Below are 17,370 nucleotides of genomic sequence, written 5' to 3' on the forward strand. Positions count from 1 at the left end.
AAAACAACCAAAAACAAAAACAAAAGCCACAGTGGAGGAAATTAATAAAAGGCAAAAGTGTCAGCCACATTCAAACAGAATATGATGAAGGGAAAAAGATCTTTAAAGCTAAGAATGCTGCTGTGTCTGAGCATCCTAAAGATGTTGCCAAAAGACACCATTCAGGTAATTTCAAAAGTATAAAACTTCCCTAACAATCCACTAATATCCCCCCTGTTTGGCACCTCTCAGCTTGGCAACATAAAACTGCATTTGGACATACAAAATTCCATCTCTGGGCAAGAAAACTTTTATTGAATAAAAAAAAATAAAGAATAAAACAACCCTAAAAAAATAAAGAAGCACAAGACCAGTTTTCCTTTATTCTGTTGTTTCTTTGCACTAATAAAAAACCCAAAAGCAAGATATTTTTAAGAAGTTTTACTGACAACTTCACAAGATAATCCTTGGTAAATAATATCTGGAACAGCACCCAAAACAGCTCTTCTGCTTCTTGGTTTGGTGTGACACACAAAGGTGGAGAGAGAATTGAGTCCTTTCCACATTCACTGTAATGCAAGAACCTGTTGCTTATCCTCCAGAATTTCTTCCTCCTCATCCACTTGGCTTTCATCCCAGGCCCTTAAAAATAAACACACTCATTTTCAGCACCTGAGGTTACTCTGCTTTGAGCCTCAGTGGCAAAATGTTCAAATGGGTAGGAGCAAAAGGCAAAAAAATCAGCTTTTGGAGGAGTTTTTTCCAGCACACAAACTGGACAAGCTGCTGTATTGAACTTTTCCCCCTCGGTTTTTGTCACAAATCTCTGAGTCAGCTGAATTTCCATAGTGTGGAATTACCCTCAGGGTGTCTCTCTGACTCTTTTTAGTTCTGATATCATATTAAAAAAAAAAACACAAGTCCCAAAATTTATCATTTGGAGTCTCAACAACAAAATAAAGGCCTTAATTCTTAATCTGAGCTGCCTGAGAACTGGTTTAGGACACCAAGGAACAACACAGATCATGCTGACAATTGTAATAAGCAACAATCAGAAAGTTGAGACTGGTTTTATTTCAGTTCTGAGGTGATTTTTGGCACATTGAGCATTTTAAGACCTCATTAAAACACAGCAATTTAACCTACCCAAAAATATCAACCGTGTCATGGTCTTTCAGTTCCAGGTTCTGATGGCAATCTGTAGAATTCCCAAAGATCTTCTCCAAGGCTCTGCTGGAGGAGGTTCCATCTTCAAAAGTTGAGCTGGAAAGTTTTTCAGGACCTGAAATGTTTTAGGAACAAATATAGACAAAAAAATGCAGGATCTACATTATCAATTTTTTAAAAAAAATCCCAGAGTAGCAACAAAACGTTGCCATTAAATGTCTCAAAACAGCTCCAGCTGATAAAAAATGTCACTACACATCGATTTTGCTGAAGATTGTGAATTTAGAGACGTTAATAAAAAGGTTACAAGTACACTGGAAAGTAGCACCTCATACTTCACAAGGATCTTTCAGAAAATATAGATGATTTACATATTATGCACAATATTTGGAGGAAGGGAGACACTGTGAATGCGTGCAGAAAGCTTAAAACTTTGGTCCCTTCTTCTAATTTAAATTAACATGAATAAAAGACAGACACTTCCAAATGTTTTTCTAGGATTCAAAACTGACAGCTTTGATTCCTGCACCCAGAATTACTTCAATTAAAATGCCAAACTGGTTGCTTATGATGAGAGGAATAATGTAAAGTACATTTCTTGAGATGGAGACAGTTGAAATGGAGAAAGGTAAAGGAAGTGCAGGTGGAGCTGTGCATTTCTTGGCTCCTTGTTTCTTACAGCTCATGTAATAATGATGTCAGTAGCAAAGGAACCCTTTATGAGATCACACCCTTTTGTCCCAGAGACTGCAAACACACATTAATACATAAACCTGGGCTAGAGGAGTTTATTCCCTAAGTATTCAAGTTAAGAGGGGAGCAATGGAGTAGAAACAGAAGCAGAAATTAAGCACAATAAAAAGAATTAGTAGTGATGAAAACAATGCCATGTATATAAACCATTGTACCAAAATGCATATAACAATTACTTAAATTCAACAGAGTCAGCCCAGACAGTGTCTCTACATTTTACATCAGAAAAATTACCCTCAGCAGGTCCTTACCTGATCTCCACACCCCCACCTGAGGAGAATTTTTCCTTTGAGCCCTGAAGCCATTGGAGGGTCTGTTCAACTGCCTTTCCAAGACACCTTGAACCACAGAGTCCTCAGCATATTCACTTAAGCTCCTCTCAGAAACCCACTGCCCACCTCCTGAAATTAAAGAGTATCAGAGGAAACTGTTGTGTTAATCTGCATTTACTGGTCCCACATTTGCTGCATTTAACGTGTGTGATGCAAAGAAGCCGTGCAACAAATTTTCTACCCACACAGAACACGCTAAAAGCTTGATTTCAAGTGATCAAATTCACAGTGGTCACCAACCACCTCACGTGTTGTTTCTTACACACCTTTAAAAGCAACAGGAACCTCCTGGAACCAAATTGTCAGGGAATAAAAATAATTATATAAATACATCAATCTATGGCACTGGATTATCTAATTTACCTCAAGGTAGGAAGTTTTTTTTCTCCTTCCCCAACTCCAGTGTGTGCTGATGTGACTTAACCCTGGAATGACTTCCAAAAGGAAACACAGAGAGAAGGATCTCTGACAGCCACAGGGACAAATATGTGCATTTTTGAGGATTTTATTGGCATGCCAGTACCTGGCAAAGTGATGCTGCTGTCCCTAGGGCTGGAGGCAGCACTCAGGGAAGAAGGGGCTTCCAGGATTCCTTGTCTGGGGTTCGCACCTGCACCAAAGAAACCTTCGAGTCCCCGGTATGACGTGGAGAGAGATTTGGGTCTCCTGGCCACGTCCTGCAACTGGAATAAAACAGAGGTGTCAGGGACAGCAGAGGAAAGAGGAAACTTCACGTGTTGCAGGTTTAGGTTAATAAAATGCTCGTTTTATAGGGCTTGGAGTGATTTTGGTAGCCTGCTGGAATTCATAAGGATGGTGTTTTTGTACAAGATAGGCTTTAAAATCCTAAGAAACCTTCTCATGTTGAGAGAGTTTGAGTCTGTTCTTTCACTGGTTTTACTTTTGTGTACATCAGTGAGAGCAATCACTGTTTAATAGTGACTACAAATCAAAGTCACAACCCTTCCTAGGATTTTTCATTTTTAATTTTACTTTCAGCCAAAGAATATGGGAGGAATTTAAGCCAGGTAAAACTATCTACAATTTCTGGTCATTCAGCAGAGAGGTGAAGTAACCTCAACATTCACACAGTAAAAGCTGCTTCTCCCCAACAGCTTTTTTTTCTTGTCTGAGAGCAGATTGTTCTTTGCTTTTTTTAGCATTAACAGAAATTTGGCAATACAAAGTGGAAAGCAGAGAGACCTTCATCTCCTACACGTGAAATGTGGCAGGCAGAGAAAACCTTCTCATTAAAACTTGACTCTTGTGGCTTTGGGGTGGAATTTCTGGAGGAGAACGAGGTCAGGTGGTCAAGTATTGCATGGAAACCACACAACCACCACCATCTCTCAGCTGGTTCAGGAGCATGGTCTGGTGCCTCCTGCTAAAGCAACATCATTTATCTGCTGAGCAATCGGACATCACCACTTACTGGGGAAGATTTCTTAATTACAGGCAAGGCCAAACTGTGACTGTCACAGACACTGCCCAGTTCTTGGGACTCTTCCCTGGTTTCCTGCAGTTCTGTCTCAAGGTGGGTGTTGCCCTCCTCAGGTGCTTCACAGGAGCCCAGTGACCTCACAGTCTCTAGAAGTAAATATGAAATATATGGAAATAAATATGAATTATAACCTGCAAGTCCACTGTGTTTTCTTCATGAACTTCAGATGTAAAAAACTCCATTAAAGAACTGCAATAGGAGCAATTTCATAAATTTCATAAAATGTCTTTAAAAGCAGGCTGATGGTTTGAAATCCACCCTATCAGGCTGTGAATGATTCTGCAAGCTGAATTTCTCTGTTTATACAAGACACAGACATTTTACTTTTTACCCTGTGCCCACAGAAGCAAAGAAATCCCATCTCATTAGTCAGCTCTTGTTTGGTTTTTTCATATTTGAAGGCTTAAAACGAGCAGTTTCTTGAACTAAACACAAAGAGAACAAGTGCCAGGTCTGGAAGTGCTGGAGCAAATGTTTGGGACTGGCAAGAACACGAAATGAATCACCCTTAAATTCTAAGTTATTTCTAAATATTAAAGAAGGGACTGGGGTTTTTTTTTTACATGGCTTTAGGACACAGAGTAAGATCTGTGGGATCCTTTAAGAATGCCACAAAATAAAGCTGGCAAATTTTCCCAGTGATTTCCCTGGTACACAATTGGATTATTTAAACACAAATGATGGTCTTTCATGCACAACTGGTAATCATTTATGCAGTTTCTCAACCTGTCTATATAGAAGTTTTTTATACTTCAAAAGCAGACATGCTATAAATTAGATTTAATACAGATAAACTGACTTGAAAATGACCTGCTTCATAAGGGGTTTATTTTCAGTATCCAACTTACATTGGGGCAGTTTTTTCCTCAACTACAAGGTCAGAAAAGGAAGATTTCTGTCAGTGATACCCATCATTTCAAAATTGCTCTCAGAGCTCATCAAATTGTAATTAAAGGACCTGATAGCTCAGAGAAGAGGACATTATTTAACTTTAATTATTTTTCACACAACCATCATAGTTGACTCCCACATTCTACATGAGAAGGATAAGCTGTACGTATTTATTTATTTATTTATTGTCCAAACAATAACTTTCCAAATTTACCTTGAGAAATTTCCAGAGAAGAAACAGGATTTCTGTAAAGAGGAAAAGGTAAAAAACATTTGAGTGTCAGCTGTGGGAGTTCAACAACAAGAAGACTTTCTCACACCCTTTGTCTTGGCCAAAGGTCTGGTCTGCAACTGCTGGACAGCTTTGAAAGGGAAGGAGGAAAGACCAGGAGAATAAAATACAGCAAAACAGGTCACAGCTGATCAGTTTGGGGAGATGAGAATTGCAGATGTATCAGTAATTATGGACTCTTATTTTTGTATGGAATTACAAAGTTAGTCAAGTGAGAACGTCTAAAAAGGGCACAGCACTGAGTAATGACAGATCTTGTAGGTGAGCTCCTGTTTCTGCTGAGATTGGAGCTTAGAAAAGAGAAATTCCACCTGGAATTCATGGCAGGCACATGGAAAGAAATGTATCTTACATGGGTTAACACTGCAGCGATCAGAGAAACCAAATGAAGGCATTTCAAAGTGATGCCTCTCTAATTACAGGCAATTAACGTTCTGCAGTGGCTTTAAAACAATGTATTAATGACTCATAAAATGTGATTGACTGCAAAGAAAAGCCCCCTTTTCTCAGGGATGTGACTAAAGCACAGGATGGGATGATTTCCTTTTCTCTTGCCCAGAATCTCTGCATTTCTGATACCTTCCACACCGCTCCAGTGCTTCTGTGTGGCCTTGTTTATTCACTCCCTCAGCCCCAGTTTCCACCACCAAATAGCTGGATGATTCTTCCAAGTCTGTGCTGCGAGACTGAACAAAAACCAAAAACATCCACGTTCAGCAAGAGATTAAAATGTCAAGAAAAAGTCAAGTAACTCAAGTGATTAAAAGCTTGAAGACTTCATCTGTGTGTAATTTCTATATAGTGCAGGTCCCTGGACAGACCAGGAAAAAATACAGGGAAATTTTGGAAAGATAAATTTGCCACGTTTGTATGCAAAAGATAAACCCATATTTTTTTTAATACTGGAAATCATTTATTAAAATACTTTAAATATTTAAACATATCAAGATTTTTAAAAAATCACTTCAGATGACTGAAGATTCAAGAAGTCCTTTATTACACACTTACATCATCAAGGAACTCAATTTTCAAAGAGGACTCTGACTCTGCACTTTCAGAAGGGGTGTTGGATTCTTCCACTTTAAAAAGAGATGCCCAAAACCTCTTCATCTCTTCCACTAGGAAATATAATTAATTTCATGCATTCATTTTTTTTTCCTGTTTGAATTACACTTACAAAAATGCAAACTTTTATTTATTTTGAAGTACCACAAATTTCTCCTGACATTATAGTTACTTTAAGTAGAATCCTCTCCAGTGTGTTCAGCAATCATAGCAAAATAAATAATAAAAAAAAAAAGATATTATTTAGATTCAGTGAACAGAAATTTGTCACACCTGAAAAGTCATCCATATCATCATCATCATCATCACTTCCTCCTCCAGTCCCGGCCTGATGGACACTCAGGGTTTGCACAGGCTCTAAATCTCTCAGGCAACTCTCAGGAAGTTGATCAACAGGACTTCTGAAAAAGGAGAAGAAATCAACCTTAAAAAGTCATAATTACATTATATATATATATATATATATATATATAAAATATCACAGTTCCTTAAAACAACAAAAAAGGAGAAAACTTAACTAACTCTTCCTAATTTCACTGAGTGAGCAACAAAACAACTCTGCAACATTTCTAAAAGCATCCTGATGCTCCTGCCTCCTTTTCTCTAAAAAACTCCTGTAGCAAATGCCCCCCCCAAAAAAAATAAAAAATCAAGCAATCAAATATCATTATCAGTCTTCAAACTCTACAGTAAATTGAGAGCAAAGAGAGTCCCTCCAAATACTCCCCCTGCAGTAATTCTGAATTATTAAACCATCAAGTCAGGCTATGATGGTTATTTTATTAAAATAAAGCACTCTCTGTACACTCCCCTTAACTCTTGATAATGTACCTAATATTTGAGAAGTTTCAAGGGGATTTTTGGGAATGCCATGAAGTGTTTCTGAGCTTTCCCATTCAATACCTTCTGTATTTCTTCAGCAGGAGTTTCTCCATGTAGCTCAGGCCATCCTTCTTGAATTCCACCTGCATGGGTTCCTCCAGAACTGTAACACTGGTCTGGACCTCACAAATTCCAACAGATTCTATTGGAATTATAAAAAAAAATATATATATATATATACAGATGTTCAGGCTCATAGATTTGTTACTTCCCTACATTATTCTTGAGTGAACAACAGATTGGTAGCCTGTCCCTCACTGAGCCTTTGCATAATTCCAAAATAAAAGAGGTCAGGAAAATATTATTTTGTACAAAAACACAGAGAGAACAAACACCATCCACAGACTAGAGGAACAAGGCCAGCTTGCACAAATCCAATCAGAAAAGAGGATTTTTTTTCCCCATTTTTCCATACATGCTTTAGCTGATTGCAGCTGTTCATTAGGACAAAGAAATATTAAGAGCCTGTGGAAGGCAAGCAAGAAATGTACTTTGCTAGAATACAGAAAATCCTCAGTTAAAAGCTGCTTGAGCACTGCAGGTCACATTAAAGTGTCCTGTGAGAAACAAGGCCAGAGAAAGGGACACGAGGCAATGCCACAGCTGAGAAACAAAAACTGGGATAAACATTAACCTGCATGTTATTAAGATTAAAAAAAAACAACCTTCAGAGGTTGTTATTGATAAAGGGACACAGAGAGAAAAACTGAGAAAACACTTGTTGTTCTAACAGAAGATCTCCCTTCACCAATCAAAAACCTGCCAGCTCACCCAATTGGCTCGTTAAAATGGAATTAAACCAGAACAAATCCCACCTGCTGGCACCTCCCTGGCTGGCACTTGTTCCCTGGGATCACTCCTCCCCTTCCTCCACTGCAGCAAAGCTTCCTGGAAAGACTTGGCAGATTCCTCCTCGTTGTATGAGCCATTTAACAATAACCCTCTGTCCTCATTTCCAGGGCCTGCACAGGTTGATTCCGAGGGTGGTTCCTAAAGCATCATAATTAACAAAGCACTGGTGATGACAATTCTCTCCCCAGCAATGTTTTTCATGTCCCCTGTGGAAATTCAAGATGATCACTCGTGCTCTTACAACTAAATTGGAACATTTTATCAAGAGCTAAATAAGAAAAACTAAGAAGTTTGTATAAGCACACACAAAAAAACCACCAAAACACTTTTAAATGCTTCTAATAGCAGAGAGCAGTGGTTATGAATAGCCCACATCCCATGGATAGGATAAACAGCCATGGATAGCCCACATCCCATGGATAGGGTAGATTAAATGAGGCATTTTATGCACCACGTCTCATTTAAACCAATTTATGAGCTGTGCACTTTATTAATGAAGTTCTACTCATTGAAGAAGCTTCACAGCAGACAGGAGCACATCTGCAGAGGTCAAGAAGAGGAAAATGTTCCTCAGGAGTCACTGGAACACCAGTTCAGGCATTAGAAAAGCATTCCACGGAAGCCCATACTATAAAGAACTAGATGAGATTGACTGAGAAGAGTTACAAAAGGAGAATAACAAGTTTTACAATGGGATTCTGCTGCTTTGCAACCTTCATTTGAACAAACAAAACTACTGTGGAAAGTTCTGATGACCAACTCTTGAACGATTATCAAGCAAAACCAAGAAATATTTCACGTTCACCCTTTCTTTCCCCTACACACGGAGGTCAGAAGGAACGACCCAACGCCAAAGCAGAGCTCGTGTTCTTCCCACGAAAGCTGCAAAGGTACAGGCAGAAAGTGCCACGAGAAAGAGTCAAGAGCAGCCACTACAGAAGAGGATCAGAAGAGGAAGGTGCTCACATCACATCTCCTATCCTCCTGCTCTCTGCCATCATCCACCCAGCCACTTGGCAGCTGCTGGTTGCACATTAAACGATCCTCATGGCTCGCCCCGAGCCTGCAGGCACACGAGCCACTTCCCAAAGCTGTTCCTTGTTTCCTTTGGCACTTCCCTCTGATCCTTCCGAGCGCGGCTCGGGTTTTATGAACGCGTGGTTCGTGGGATCAGCGAGAAGCGCTCGAAAGAAGGCAGCCCCTTCGCCTGACGCGGGGCCAGCAAATCGTGGTTCAATTCGCCGGGAAAGGAAGGATTTCTATCCCAGTTTATCCCCCCCAGCCCGGGGTTTGGGAGCGCTCCGGGACGGCGGCGCTCGGAGCGTCCCGCGGGGCCGCAGCTCCGCCTGGCGGACATGCCTGGAAGTGCAGCCCCGCTCCCGGGATCCTCAAAAATCCTTCGGGATCCTCAAACATCCCCCGGGGAAAAAACACCAAACCACGCCCGTGGGGATGCGCAGATTCACCGTTTATTCTCTGTTGGCGGAGCACTCATGAAACTGGGAAGAGGGCATGAAAAAAAATATTAAAGAAGCAAAATCCCATTGTCACCGATGCCGGGAATTTCAAATCCACGGGGACATTTTTTTGCAAGGAAAGCCATCAAAAGACACGCACAAAGTATCTGTTCCACCTGTTTTGAGTGTTGGCAGCTCCAACCGGTTTAATTTGCCACAAAAGCAACGGAAATAAATCACAGCGTGACCCCACAGGGGAGGGGGGATCTTTCTAAGTGAGGTGATACCTTTTATTTTCTTATTGAAGAGTTGAACTACTCTAACGAAAGTCAGTTCAAAAATCAAATAGTATGAAGCTACACCACACTTTGGAGGCCAGGTTTCCTATTAGAACTTTCTAAAGGGCAAAGTTTATTAAATATAAGCCACCTCATACTTGATAACAGTAATTTCCACTCTAACACAGCAAGTGCCAGCTTGGAAAGCACTTTTGGAAAGCACAATTCAGCACGTGCCCTGGTCCTTATCAGAGTATTTAAAGCTACAAAATATTCATGGACCACTCAGTTTTGCCCTGTTCGCCTGTATTATGTGTCTTAGTTTAATCACAGAGTGGGTTTCTTTAGTTAAGTAAGAATCTTCTCCAGTCACGTTCACGTGCTGTGCAAATTCATAAAAATGCAGCTTAAGGAAATCCTTTGGCTGTTGCCAAGTTAAGAACTGGTCACAGTTGTGGTAACAAAATAATTTCATCTGTTTCCTTTCATTCAGGGAGATCAGTGCATAAAAGCTCCCTTAGGGGTAATAAATAGTTACCCATACAGGCTTTGTCTCTGTATCACCAACGTGCTTTGGGAAATAGATGAGAAAAACTCTTATATTTTAATTTCAATTCCAGAAAAGGAAGATCTTTAACTAATGTAGGATCAAATTCATCTCAAATGTTTAAGTAGTTTTCTCCTCTTTGGAAGTTGCTGCATGGTCACTATGGCACCTCAGCCTGGCCAGACCCAAGGAAATTCATTTTACAACATTATAACAATATATAATAAATGTCTGTCTCCATACTGCCACAAAGCACTTCTATCCACATTATATTGTGTTGCTGGAGAGGAATTTTTTAACCATTCACTTACCAGCAGCACACTCTTCATTTCAGATAGCACCCTCTCCACTTCAGAGTTTTTATGTGCTACAGCATTTTCCATTTCAGGTTTAAATTGTCCTTTCACTGGCTCTGAAAAACAACAAACAATTAAAAAACCAACAAACAATTAAAAAACCAACAAACAATTAAAAAACCAACAAACAATTAAAAAACCAACAAACAATTAAAAAACCAAACTAATCCAGTATTCCAGTCTGTGATTTCTTTATGGCTTAATTTCAGGAACCTCCAAGAACAGATAATCAACCAGCAAACGGAGAAACTTTATTTAGTTAAGAAAAATGTCTTTACCTTGAATCTGGTCTTTGAGTATTTGCAGCTTTACTTTTCCTGAAGAAACCTACATGGAAGAAAATATCTATACATAAAATGATATACATATCTACACATAAAATGAAAATGAATCAAAGAGTAACTTTCATAGAAGGAAAATGTTGCTGTTTCTAGGAAAGTAGCCAGGCATGTATGTGAAGAGAAAATTCCATGTATTGCTCATGACAGCCCTGAAATGATGTTGTCCTTGTTTGCCCAGCCAGGAATGCTCTCCAGAACATTCCATAATGCAGAATTTCTCCCATAACCACGGTGACCTGAACTCAGATGTCAACCAGTGCTGTCCTCTGCACATAACAACCTGCACACTCACACCCACCCATGTTTGAGGGGGGAGGTCTCAGCCTCTTTTCCTTCTGCTTCTCCTCATGACCCTCCTGACTGGTGATTTGGCAGCCCAGTAATTAATAATTGTCATCGTTGCTCCTCACCTTTTCCCTGCAGAGTCCACACTGAATCCTCGCTGCCCCTCACTCACCCCTTGCTTTGATTTCACCCTTTTGAACCTTCTGCCCCCTCTCAGCCATCAGAGCTGAAATGTGGAGTCTTTTGAAGCAGCAACAGCTTTGAGTTACTCATCTCAGAGAAAGGGAAAGGGAAGGAGGTGGGTTAAAGAAAACCTTTTTATTTTATTGGAATTGAGTGTGTTGGCTGAGAGGACCTCCTTGCCCAAGCGCTGCTGCTTCAAAAGGCTTCAAACAGCAACTGTGATGGCTCAGCCTGAGGTTGTCATTGTCTGCTCTTCTCTCCAGCCTCATCCCAGCTTTATTTCAGCCACTTCCAAGTGGTCTGTGTTAATTAACAGCTCTCATTTCAACCCAGCAAGGCTTCCAGCAAAAAAAAAAGCACGAGAGAAAACTTCTTTTTCAAGTCCCACTCAGGCCAATTTGTGCCTCTGCAGACACATCTGTGCCTGCTAAAGCAAAGAGGAAGCATCTCCAAGCTGAATTCCTTTGGACTGGGGGATCCCCTGTAGATTTTTCACAGAGGAAGTGAAGAACACGAGCTCTGTTATCACAACTGGGATTTCACCAGCACTGGTGAACATGATTTGCTGACAGACACACCTAATACCTCCTTCCATGATGCACAAAGCCTCGAGGACAGGAGCCTAAGCTATTAAAATACACTGATTTCACCAAAGAATGAAATATTAAGACCAGCTCATTGCAGCTGGAAGTGATAACACTCCCTACAAGGTTCAGGCTTCAGCTGCTTACAAATTTGACCAGCTTTTATCATTCCCAAATGTCTGCCTTTACCCTGAACATTTTCTAAAGAGTGTCAGCAAAATTGCCCTTGTCTATTCCAAAAGGGAATAAGGGAAAATAAATACCCCAATGAGTGAATATTTAAAAAGAAAAGCCACTTTTTAATTCTTACAATATTAAACCTGTAGAAGCAATGACAATTTGCTGCCTATCACAGTTAAGAACACAACAGATCACCCAATAGAACTTTATGTTCCCCCAGCTCAAAGGGAACCATAAGCTTGGCATGGAAAAATAAACAATTTTACTCAGAAGGTACTTAACGTTTCGTTATTTTTTATAGCATTTAAAATTCCCACGTTATGCAGCATAAGCCTAATTCTAAATCTGGTTTTGTTTCAAATAGCTTTACTTGCAAATATAGTTTAATACCTTTTTCCAGTTTTCTTTACTTTGTGACAAAACTGGGGCTTGGATGGTCATTGGTCCTGCCTGTCCAGATTTCCAGTGATAAGCACTTAATTTCCTGTGAACCAAGAGCAAGAAAAAAAAAACACAACTCACAAATTATGTCTTCTGGAAGCAACATAAAGGTTTTCCTTCAGGTTTTTAACTATGAACAGAACATCACAAAAATCAAATACTTCTCCAGAGGACCATCGATTCCCCAAAACACACACACCTCCTCCACGTTGCAACCTGCCTCACATCTACTTTAACAGCAGTAAATGCATCAAGGATTTGCATCTCCAGTGACACAGCACACACAAAGAAATGGCAGCAGATGTTGCAGGGATTTGCCAGCATTCAGAGTGATGAGCCACAGAGAGATTTAAAACTTCCACCCCAGCATTTGCTTCATTCCACTGGGCTTCCTGCCCAAGCCTTGTTTGCCATCACGCAGAAGATGCAGCTCTGGAGCTGCACAGGTGCATGAAAAACGGGATCAAAGCAATGGTGAGAACAGAATCCCCCTCAGGAACTGCAGAAATGAGACTCAAATGGTGCAAGAGCAACTACTGTCTGCCTCCTGCTTAGAAATTAAGGGGGCAAACCCAGTCAGAGAGCAGAAAAGGGAGAGGTAATAACTGAGGAAAAAAGGATCAAACGTCACATAAAAAATAAAAATTAAAAATAAAGCCATAGGGAAGCAAGGTTACCATTGGGAAGAGAAATTGCAGAGACTGTGAATTCACTACTGTGAATTCCAAACTTTGCAGGAGAACCCATCTGGGGCAGGGGAAGGTGTAGGGGGAGCATCTCACTGAATTCCATTTTTCCACACAGAAATCCCACCTACTTTCTCTCCTCTTTCTCTCTGCTCATGTTTGACTGGAGTTGCTGTAATTTCTTCTCCATCTCTTTGTTTTCTGTCTCTAACTGCACTTTCTCCAGCTGCAACTCTCTGATGGTTCTGGAGGAGTTAAAACAGCAAAACATTGATCAGAAATTACAGGAAGGCGAGTGAGGCACCTGAAGAAGTCTAAAGCAGCAAAAGTCACTCTTCTATCTCCCACCAAGACTGAAAACAGTTCTGGAAAAGAGTTGTGACAGTGACAGGGCTACTCCAAAATGAGCTTTAGGGTGGCCAGCACAAAAGCCATACAACTGTGCCTGTGCTCAGGAAGGTTTGTTGTTTAATTATATTAAAATAAACCATCCCAGTGACTTCTTTAGTATTGTTTGTATTGTATATTAGATACACAGAGTTATAAAACCTTGAACTCAATCAGAAAGTAAATTAAAGCCTAAGAAAAGATTAAGGACAAAAGCATAGGGAAAATGGTAGAAAATGATTCTTCTTGTTGGGGCACAAATAAGCTCTTCTATTTAATGTTGCACTGAAAGTTATTAAAAGTTATGGCAACACAACTCAGTCCCAATCAGACAGAATGCACTTACTTTGTTTTTAATCTCACTGAGGTTCCAGTTTTTGAGCCTGGGAGTATCACAAAATCATTGATGTTCATGATACCCAGTATAACTTCTTCTGAAGGAGAGAATTTCAGTGATCTACCTGCTGAAATGGGAATTTAAATGAAATTAAAACAGAAAAAAACTCATTAAATATTCAAAATATTCACGTATAGGTGAGAAAAATGAAGCCCAGAACTTGTTTATATGAAGTACCAATAAAATCCTAGAGCAACCCTAAATTAAATTTAACTGGGAAAAAAAAAAACAAGCCTTTTTATTACTTTTATGATACCAGGGAAAAGATTTTCTTGTCTTTCATTTGGGCAATTCCCTAAAGTTCAGTGCAAGCAGTTTTAGTATTAAATAAAACAATAAAAATGAACCAAACCCTCAGAAAGCACGAAGAAGGAGAAAATTGTACCAACGGCTACAAAGTCAAAGCATCTCAGCTGACCTGGGAAGATAAATTCCTTCTGTCATGAACAAAGTGGTACAAAATAAGACAAGAAGTCACAGAGCAGAGTTACTCCCTACTCTCAAGACTTCAAGACAATGCTATTTCAAACATATTTTTTTTTCCCATGTTGCAAAATACTCTTCCAAAAAGCAAGTTCATCCAACGCAGAGTCCAAACCGAACATCCAGATCCAACCTGGGCTGGAGTATTGGCAGGATAACCAGACTGAGCTCAGTGCCTAAACTGAGTAGTTACTGGGATGCATAAGGAAAAAAACCTGGATAATCTGGAGATTTGCAGCTCCCAGGGTGTTTGGGAACTGCCCTTCAGCTGTTGGGTCTCCAGTGCCCAGTGAAAGCAGCACCAAACTGCAACGACGTGGAGAAGTTTGGGTTTGAAATCCATCAAATGTAAAACTGAGCTCAAGGGCAAAAGCTTTGCTGCCTGTTCACACACAGCCTGAAAATGAGCATTAATAGTTAAGATGTGGCCAAATAACACCCCCAGCCACGAGGCAAAGCACCACTCCATGGCATCCTGCAGATAGTTAAACACCTGGTGCCACAGAGCCCCAAACAATGACATTTCAGTGCTGACAGAAGGTGTGCACAAAACACGTTTCTTATTGTGTCAGAAAAAACCCCCACAAACCACTCAATCCTAACTTCAGGTCAAAACAATTGTTCTTTTATTACCTTCTAAGATAAAACAAGATTTTATTGACTTTGAACAGAAGGAAGTTCCCCTCTTGCAAATGTGTGTTAGCAGGACCGGTACAACTGGACAAGAAGAGGGAACACTCTGGGTTTGAGGGAGCCCAAAGGATATTTATTAGTAAAAAAGAATTTATTTAATAACTATTAGAGCACAATCTTATTTTTTTCAAGAAGAGCTGTTCAACACTGAGACTGTAGCAGTCAAACAATTAAACAAACCCCATGGGGAAATAGGCACCCTCAGCTTGTAAAACATCCTGAAGTATCCATGGGATGGGCGCTCAGGACTGACAGGGGAGATCACCAAAGGCAACCCCAAACTCCTCAGCCACAGACTCCTTATTGAAATACAGACAGGAGTTCCTTTTTTTTTCCTGTCTGCTTTTTGTTTAATGAATCCATTTTCTCTCACTAATAGGTAACACAATTTGCCAGTGAGGCAAACAGTAAAGCAACTCATCAAGGTAAATAAATCAAGCATTAATTAGCCACATCCTTTCTGCCTGCTCTTCCACACACCCTGTACTCAAATTTCATCATTCTAGCAGGTTCCTCTGTGCTAATGGATATAAAGTGCCACTGAACAAAACAAACACTGGTGTTTTGGCTAAATGAAATTTAATTTAACTTTAAAGCCTGCATAGCTAAATGAACCCAAATTCCACATACCCTGTATCTCAGCTTAGCTCACATCTTTCTAATCAATTTAAGGATGGGTTTATAACTCAAAGACAGCCCAAGATGGGTGCAGTTTATTTCAGACTACAAGAGTTTAACTAGAGCAGACTAAATTCCAACAGCTTTCTCACATCAATAAACCCATAAAATCCGAAGGGATACTACTGTATATGTAATAGCTCACATCCAATTATTGTAACCATGAACACGGATTTCATGCTACACTGAGTCCTATCCACTTACCAATAATTCAAACCCAACTCTTTCCTTTGAAGAGGAATTCTAGGTGTAATAAAGAATTTGCCTGTCATTGCTCCCCACTCATTTGCTGTTAACTACAGCAACTGAGACGCCTCAGACTTGTGGTCCTTTCAAACATTTAACATTTCATTAGCTACTTTAAAAAAAAAAAACACAAACAAAAACAAAATTAAAAAAAAAGAGTGATATTAAAGAAAACCCCCCACCACTCAAACTTTGATTGCCTTGTTAATCTGCCAGTCTAAATCCAGCAGCCAGGTACGCCAATGGAATCGCCGCGAGAACAGTTTCTGTCTCTCCAAGCAGTCTACTAAAAAAGAAAAAAAAAAAACACATTACCAAGAGTGTTTGTGGAGATAAATGCCTCCTTACCCACACTGTACAGCTACACTAAGTGCCCTGTGAGCTGCAGAATCTGCCCGGAGGAAGCAGAGCAGGGGGAGCAGCAGGAGGGGCAACAAATAAATAAATTTATGGAATAAGCGGAGCAGAGTCAGTACTTGCCTTCAAAGCTTCCCTCAGACTCTCGCGTGTGCGGAGCAGTCGGTCCGGACGGAAAACTCAGCCCTAGGGAAACACAGAGCGCACAGGGGTCAGGCAGAAAATAAAGCTGTAAAAGCCCCCACAGCAGAGCAGCGGGGTTGGGGTTTTTATTGCGTTACCGAGGGCTCAGTTTTCCGAGAGTGATGAACGGTGGGAAGCGCAGGGAAGAAGGGGAGCGCCCAGAACTGTAACCTAAAACTAGAGAGCAGTGAGTGGAGAAATAAAGAGCAGTGAGGGGGGAGAATAAAGAGCAGCGACTTGGGAACACCAAGTCCCACTGTCCGGGGACAATTTGGGGGCACTTCCCCCTGTCCCAGGCGCTCCCTCAGCCCTGGGGCGGGGGCGGCAGCGCCGGGGCGGGACGCGCTGGCTGAGGGTCCCCTGAGGGGATGCTCCAGGGTCCCCCCGCCGGCTGTGAGGGCTCAGCCCCGCGGGGAAAATCCTAATCCCGATCCCGGTTCCAACCCCGATCCCACTCCCGGTGCCGCCGCCGTTCCCATGGCAGCGCGGGCCGCGGGACAGCCCATTCGGCTCCGCGGGGGGGACGGGACTCGGGAGAGACCATTCCGTGCGGGGCTGAGGGGAGCGGCCGCCCTGTGGGACCGCAGCGAGCCCCTCGGCGCTGTGAGGCCGCGAACGCCTTCGGCTAAATTTGCGGAGTGGTAAAATTGTCAGGGTTGAAGAGTTCTTTAAAGTCATCCAGTCCAACCGTCCACCAAGCGCCTCCACTGTGACCCCGAAAGAACATCGCCCAGCGCCAGATCCCGCTCCTCATGGACGCCCCCAGGGATGGAGGCTCCAGCACCTCCCTGGGCAACCCATTCCAAGCCTCAACATCCCATCAGGGAACATTTTTCATCTAATACATAGAACATGAATCTTTCCTGCCTCAGCTTGAGGCCCTTTCCTCTGGTC

General features: G+C 41.2%; 1 protein-coding gene across 1 annotated transcript; it reads right to left on the bottom strand.

The window, feature by feature from the left end:
* Positions 1-405: 405 nt before the first annotated feature.
* ZBBX (zinc finger B-box domain containing) lies at positions 406-16,695 on the bottom strand. Its single transcript, XM_027896131.1, has 18 exons — positions 16,575-16,695; positions 16,417-16,479; positions 13,786-13,873; positions 13,184-13,297; positions 12,316-12,409; positions 10,631-10,679; positions 10,308-10,408; positions 7,678-7,852; positions 6,884-7,004; positions 6,254-6,381; positions 5,924-6,033; positions 5,495-5,601; positions 4,838-4,869; positions 3,664-3,818; positions 2,755-2,914; positions 2,151-2,300; positions 1,126-1,261; positions 406-621 (listed from the first exon to the last, which is right to left on the bottom strand). The coding sequence occupies exons 3-18, from the start codon at positions 13,851-13,853 to the stop codon at positions 546-548; spliced, it is 1,776 nt and encodes a 591-aa protein (XP_027751932.1). The 5' UTR covers positions 13,854-13,873; positions 16,417-16,479; positions 16,575-16,695; the 3' UTR covers positions 406-545.
* Between the last annotated feature and the right edge of the window lie 675 nt (positions 16,696-17,370).

The sequence above is a fragment of the Empidonax traillii genome, unplaced genomic scaffold (assembly GCF_003031625.1).
Source record: "Empidonax traillii isolate 1590-97213 ecotype Southwest subspecies unplaced genomic scaffold, ASM303162v1 scaffold482:size1200881, whole genome shotgun sequence".
NCBI lineage: Eukaryota > Metazoa > Chordata > Aves > Passeriformes > Tyrannidae > Empidonax > Empidonax traillii.

Bases quoted from the DNA above. Each gene is read 5' to 3' on its own strand.
- ZBBX (XM_027896131.1), bottom strand. From the start codon at position 13,853: ATGAACATCAATGATTTTGTGATACTCCCAGGCTCAAAAACTGGAACC. The intron at 3,819-4,837 runs GTAAATTTGGAA...ATTTACTTCTAG, and splicing joins TTCTCTGGAAATTTCTCAAG to AGACTGTGAGGTCACTGGGC. The intron at 622-1,125 runs GTAGGTTAAATT...TTTATTTTTAAG, and splicing joins GACACGGTTGATATTTTTGG to GGCCTGGGATGAAAGCCAAG.